The 6,080-nt window shown below is 67.7% G+C and overlaps 2 protein-coding genes across 2 annotated transcripts; both read right to left on the bottom strand.

The window, feature by feature from the left end:
- Positions 1 to 27: 27 nt before the first annotated feature.
- Positions 28 to 2,718, bottom strand: LOC123256098 (carnitine O-palmitoyltransferase 1, brain isoform-like; the record flags this gene model as incomplete). Its single annotated transcript, XM_044684787.1, has 10 exons — positions 2,629 to 2,718; positions 2,335 to 2,573; positions 2,021 to 2,195; positions 1,803 to 1,904; positions 1,464 to 1,601; positions 1,305 to 1,382; positions 1,005 to 1,112; positions 828 to 912; positions 299 to 506; positions 28 to 216 (listed from the first exon to the last, which is right to left on the bottom strand). Coding segments are annotated over exons 1-10 (1,412 nt in total), but the record flags the coding sequence as incomplete, so codon positions are not given.
- A 712-nt stretch (positions 2,719 to 3,430) lies between these two features.
- Positions 3,431 to 5,896, bottom strand: PRMT1 (protein arginine methyltransferase 1; the record flags this gene model as incomplete). Its single annotated transcript, XM_044684788.1, has 9 exons — positions 3,431 to 4,218; positions 4,316 to 4,437; positions 4,526 to 4,676; positions 4,757 to 4,872; positions 4,962 to 5,049; positions 5,131 to 5,273; positions 5,372 to 5,435; positions 5,522 to 5,677; positions 5,795 to 5,896. Coding segments are annotated over 9 exons (1,026 nt in total), but the record flags the coding sequence as incomplete, so codon positions are not given.
- Between the last annotated feature and the right edge of the window lie 184 nt (positions 5,897 to 6,080).

The raw sequence follows: 6,080 nt of genomic DNA, 5'->3' as shown, positions 1-6,080 counted from the left end.
GAGGCAAGGCCAGGGGAGGGGGCCCACCTGTTGTGGCCGCTTCCCAGCAGCAGGGCCCGCGCCAGCTCGTCCAGAAGCACCTCGGGGGATGCGTCCGGGGGACCCGGGGTCTCCTCCAGGCACACGAAGAAGGCGGCCCCTTCCACCATCTGCAGGCTGGCCCTCGTGCTCTCATCCCCCGCCTGTAGGGAGGCCCGAGCCTGAGCCCACAGGGCCCTGTCGGGGGCAGGGGCTGGAGTCAGGGGGGGCCGGACCCCCTGAACCCCGCGGCCCTCAGCCCTCCGGGAAGCCCGCTGACCTGGGAGCGGCCGTCAGGGCGGCCAGGTGCTCCTCCAGGGGCCTGGCCGGGGCAGGGTCATCCAGGATGCGCTGGAACTGCTGCTCCAGGACGCGGGGGCTCAGCAGGCGGCCCCTGGGCCCCCGGTGGGTCCCCAGCCGGAAGAAGCGGCCCCGGTGCAGAACAGCCACGTGGCGACTCTGGCCATCCCCAACGTGGCACAGCCGGTCTGGGGAGGAGGCTGGGGGTCATGGGGAGAGCCCCAGAAAGGGGTGGCACCCAAGGGGTTCACTGCGTGATCTCCCATTTGGTCTGCTGGGAGCCCCAGCATTTCTCATTACTGAGGTGACAGAGAAGGAAACTGAGGCTTAGAGCCAGCAGGTCCTGACAGTCGAGAACCCAGAGCTGGTAAACGTCAGGAGCGTCAGCTAAACCCAGACTTCCCCACCCCAAGTTCCACGCAACAGCCACCTCTCTACGGGGTTCTGGGGGCCCAGGGTCTCGGGGGGAGGGGAGGGGCTGAGGGTCAGAGGTCACGGGGGACCCTCACCTCTGGAGACACCGGGGACGCGAGTGGTATTGAACATTTGCCGGTACTGGGCCGAGCACAGCGGGCGGGTCCCCATCAGCGTGGCCTAGACCAGAGGAGGGGGGTGCTGCGTGGTCGGGGTGGGAGATGACGGGGTCACCCTGCTCCCCCGAGTCCCCCCCTCCCCCAGCTTCTTACAGGCTCCATCTCCCCGCGGCTAAGCTGCTCCCGAAACCTCATCATGGCGTAGACGGCATTCCCGGCCCGTGCCGCCTGCAGAGGAGTGGGGGCCACCGAGAGGAAGTCCTAGGGGGAGGGCAAAGTGGGTGCGCCTTCGCTGGCCGTGCCTGATGGGGGTTGGGGGCCCCCTCCGCCTCTCAGCTCGGGGTGCCCTCCTGTCTACACTGCCTAAAGCCAGCACACACCCACCTCCTCCGAGATGCTCCCAGGCCGGCCCGGGGCAGGGCCCGAGGCCAGGGAGAGCCAGAAGGGACTCACCAGGATGTAGAAGTTGCTGCTGCCCAGCAGGGGCCTTCGGGAGCTCAGGTACACGTATTCCTGCCACCAGTCACTCACCTGGGGCCGGAGAACAGGGTCAGAGGCGGCCGGGCCCACGGAACCTGCTGGGGCCCCTGGGACTCACGTGGGGCCACTCACATAGTTGGCTGAGCACCAGGCCTTGAGGCCCAGGACAGCCTGCAGCCGGGGGGCCTCTGCTTGGAGGAACGCGTGCGCCTGGACGCTCCGGGCCCTGAAGTCCTCGTCCGACAGCAACGGCCGCACGGATTCCAAGTACTGGGGGGCACACGGGGTGCGTGTCTCCGAGGTGCCGACACCCAAATCCCTGGGCTCCCCGATCCTCCGGCCACTAACTGTTGGACTCCCTGGCACCCCCATAACTGACCCTCAGGGTCCCCGAGTCCCCCTGCCCCGAGGCCCCACCCCTCAACTCGTCAGGTCCCTGATTCCCGGCTGTCGGGGGCGTGTCATGCCCACCTTGGCCACGGTGCCTGCCGTAGAGGGCAGGGGCAGGCAGGGCAGGGAGCGCTGGTACGTGTAGAGGGTCGGGCGACGGCCGGAGAAGATCCTGACCAGGGCCTGGAGGGGGCAGGAAGCACCAGGCCCTGACCTTTCCCCCTGCCTTCGGTGCCCACCTCCCAGGCGGAGCAGAGACCCTGGGAGATGCCAGCCCCCGGGGCTGAGGCTCCTCATACCAGCCAGGAGCGCGTGGGCAAGGACAGGCTCCCTCGAGGCTCGCTCAGCCAGCCGTGGTAGCGCAGGAGGAGCCGCAGGACGACGTGCAGGGTCAGCAGCAGGGCCATCCAGAGGCCCCCCGCGAAGATGGTGGCCGCCACAGCCCCCTGGAAGCCTGGCAGCCAGCGCACACCCCTGAGGAGAGGGCACCAGGCCAGGGCTCAGCACTCTGCGGCCGCTTCTGTCCCACACCCCTCCTCCCAGCCGAGAAGCAGGGCCGTGCTTAGAGATCCTCCAGCCAGAGGAAGAGGGGCGGTGCGGCTTCGGGCCTCACCATTCGGGGAGGCAGGCCTTGATCCAGTCCACCAGCCCCAGGGAGGGGTCCAGCTGCACGAATCGAGAGCCCTGGATGGCCGCCAAGAGGAAGAGCGCGCTGGTGGGGCCGGCCGGGCAGGCTCTGGCCAGGATGTCATCCTGCCGGGGCAGAAGGCACAGGCTGGCTCCAGGGCTCCGGCTGGCGCCCTCAGGGCTCCCCAAAGGGTCCAGGGCCCTCGGAGCAGGCTGCACGCTGACCTACCCGGCATTGGACGAGGCTCCGACCCCAGGAGCGCAGCCCGGCTCTGCCCACCTCCTTCAGGGCTGGGTTCCACCACCTGCGCCCCGGAGGCCCATGGCCCAGGTCTAGGCGGAAGGTCGCTGCCTGGCGAGCCTCGGCCATGATGCCCCGGACCCTGAAGAGGGGTAGCACGTGTTGGCCCGCCCTCCTCCCTCAGCCCCCCGGGAACTACAACTCCCATGAGGCCACGGAAGGGTGTGCCCTTGGCCAGGTCCCCGCAAGACCTCCTGGGAGATTGGGTCTGAACCCCCGCTTTGGGGGATGGGAAGGAGAAAGGGGGGGGGTCGCAATCACTCCCGAGGGGTTAATGGGGTGGGGATGGGAAGCAGCTTGGTCCAGCGCATGCTCCGGAACCCGGGATGCTGAGAGCCATGGGGGGAGGGGTGTTCTGTGAAGGAGGGGCAGAGGGATGGAGACCTAAATTACTCCCCGCAGGAGCAGGGGTTCAGGACCCCAACCCCGGATCTTCAGGGTCCTAGAGATCAGCCAGCAGCCCACCCTGAAGCGTCTTCCTCCCACCTCTTATTCCCAATCCCTAGGCTGCAGCGGCCTCTTCCCCCGGGCCATCGCTCAGCTACTCACAGCGCTTGGAGATCTTCCCTCCCCTCCCCGGAATCTAGCACTCTCCCTCCTCCCCCTCCCCTCGCGCCTGCGCCCAGAGGTCCCCTTTCCCCCTCCCTACGTCACGCGCAGGGGGGCGCGTCTTCCCCCGAGCCCCCACGGCTACTCGCACACATGCGCACTCCGTCCGGCCCCCACCGCCAGCCCCGGCCCGGGCACTGCACCGTGCCGGCAGTGAGAGGGGCGGACAAGGTCTGAGGCAGAGGCTTTTATTTACTGGCCCTTCCTTCCCGGCAGCTTGGGAGATGGGGGCCCTCTGAAGTGGGAGGCTTCGGGGGCTGGGGGTGGTCCTGCTACCCCAGGGGTGCGGGATTCGGGTAGGAAGGCCCTCACTGAGCACCCCCTCCCACTTGACAGATGGGGAAACTGAGGCCTGCAGGAGAGCCTCCTGAGAACCCTGGTGGGGAGGGTGGGCATCCAGGTGTAGACAAAGCTCACTGGGGCTCTGGGATCTCTAGCAGCTTCCTTGGCTACTCTGGGGAAAACAGTGATTCAAGGGGGACACAGCTGGGCCAGCGCCCCCACCCGAGGGAGGGTAGGGGGCATTTCGTGGTGGCCCCGAGGGTGAAGAGACTCGCCCAGGGTCACAGAGCCAGGAGGGGCACAGGCCCAGCCCTCTGCCCGCTGCTGCCCAGTGCCCGGCCCCCAGCAACCCCCGGCCCAAGCTCTGCTCGCTCCCGGAACCCAGCTGACGGTTTATTGTCATGAATGCAACCATATAAAAACATAAGTTATGAAAAACACAGTCACGATGTCGCCCAGCCCTCTCCCTCACCCGGGGGCAGGGAGCCAGCCTGGGGGGTGGAGGACAGAGGAGGGGAGGGGCTGGGGCCTCCGACCGGAGAGGCCTTGGGGGGGGAGACGGGGTGGGGGCCCGGGATGGCCCGCGGGGCCGGCTCAGCGCATCCTGTAGTCGGTGGAGCACGAGAGCTCACACAGCTGCCCCTTGAAGTCGAGGTCGATGGTGAAGTCGAGGTCGCGCTGCAGGGAGACGGAGACTGTGAAGGAGGGGGAAGGGGACCCCCCCTTGTGGGGTTCTCCCCCCTCCCCCCTGCCTCCCAGGACCGCCCCAACTTACGTTGTTCTTGGCGTTGGGCCGCATGCCGATGGTGCCGAAGATCTCCTCGCCCGTCTTCACTGTGAGGTAGTCCTCCATGTAGAAGACCGTCTGCTTCCAGTGCGTGTACGGGGACTCGGGGCCTGGGCGGCAGGGAGCCCCATGGGCGTCACGGTGGGCACCGCCCCGCGCCCCCACCCCGAGCCCCCAGCCCGCGCCCTCCCCACTCACTGGTAGAGAAGCCCGTGCGCTTGTGGCAGCGCGTGAACTCGATGTTGAAGTAGGCGACCAGCGCGTGCACGTAGTCGTTCCTCTTCACTTGCAGGCAGAAGGGCGACGTGAAGGTCAGGTCATCCACCCGCACCGTGTAGATGTCCACCTCCTGCCGAGGGAGGTCCCAGTCACGCCCCAGCACCCCCCACCTGGAGGGCCCCCCGCCCTGGCACCCGCGGCACCGCCCACCTTGATGAGACAGGCGTTGGTCACCAGCTGCTTGGGGTCAACCACGTCCACGAGCGGCTCCTTGATGGCCACATCCTTGATGCAGGACATGTCGAAGCCGTAGACGTTCTCCCACCCTGGGGGGGCAGAGAGGGCATACGTGTGGCCCCCCTCCTCCCCCTGAACTCCACAGCCTCCCAGCCCCTCCCCAGGGCCCCCCACTCACAGTGGATCTTGTAGTCCTTGTACTGCCGGTCCTCGATGGCTGTCACATAGAGGGTGGCCCGGTCTGGGAAGATGAGCCCGTCGGGGGCCTGCGAGGAAGGAGAGGAGCTGGGGTGAGGGGGGCAGGGGGGACTGGGATCCCCCCAGGGGTGGCCGGGCACTTGGCTCACCAGCCACTTGTCCCGGGCGTGCAGGACGGTGTTGAGCATAGACTCGTAGAACAGGCAGTAGCCCATCCACTCGCTGATGATCACGTCCACTTTGTCCACGGGCAGCTCCACCTCCTCCACTTTGCCCTTGATGATGGTCACCACTGTGGAGAGAAGGGGGGTTCAGGGGGGGCCGAGCACACCCAGCCCTGCTGGCTGCCCTGAGCCCCGCCTCCCCACCCCCCAGCCCCCACCCCCTCACCGTGGTCCAGCTTGTTGGCCTTGACGATCTTGACGGCGTAGTCAGAGATGCTGGAGCACTCGATCTGGCCGGAGAGACGGGGAGGCCACAGCGGGGTCAGTGCGGGGTTGGCGGCAGCCCCCCGCCCTCCCCCCAGGGCCCCCTACTCACCCCGATGACCTTCCGGGCCCCGGCTTTGGCCGCAAACATGCAGAGGATGCCCGTGCCCGAGCCCACGTCCAGCACCACCTTGTCCTTGAACAGGTGCCGGTTGTGGAACATGGAGTTCCGATACGTGAGCGTCCGCACCTCGTCCTTGAGCATCTCCTGCGGGCAGCGAGGGGCTCAAGTCTGGCTGGGCCCTCCCTCCAGGCCCCCCCTCCTCCCAGGGCCATGCCTGCCTCCAGGGGGCAGCAGAGGGTGAGGCTGGCAGGCTCAGCTCACCTCGTGGATGCCAAAGTGGGCGTAGGAGTCGAAGTAGTAGTCCTTGGATGTCATGTCCTCTGCGTTGGGCTTCTCCCCGCTCTCTGGCTGGGCACAGGACACCTGAGTCGGGTGGGACAAGGGTTGCTTTTTGGGGGGAGGGGCACCAGCAGTCACTCCTCCCTGAGGGACCCCATGGGCTCCCCTCCCCCACCCCTGCCTCAGTTTCCCCCCCAGAGGCCCCTGATACCTCGGCGGCGCCTACTCTCCAATCTCTAGCTCAGCCCACAGCCGGGGGGGTGGGGGG

The sequence above is a fragment of the Gracilinanus agilis genome, unplaced genomic scaffold (assembly GCF_016433145.1).
Source record: "Gracilinanus agilis isolate LMUSP501 unplaced genomic scaffold, AgileGrace unplaced_scaffold56030, whole genome shotgun sequence".
Lineage (NCBI taxonomy): Eukaryota > Metazoa > Chordata > Mammalia > Didelphimorphia > Didelphidae > Gracilinanus > Gracilinanus agilis.
The sequence above is the reverse complement of the archived record's forward strand: the minus strand, read 5'-3'. Positions and strand labels throughout refer to the sequence as shown.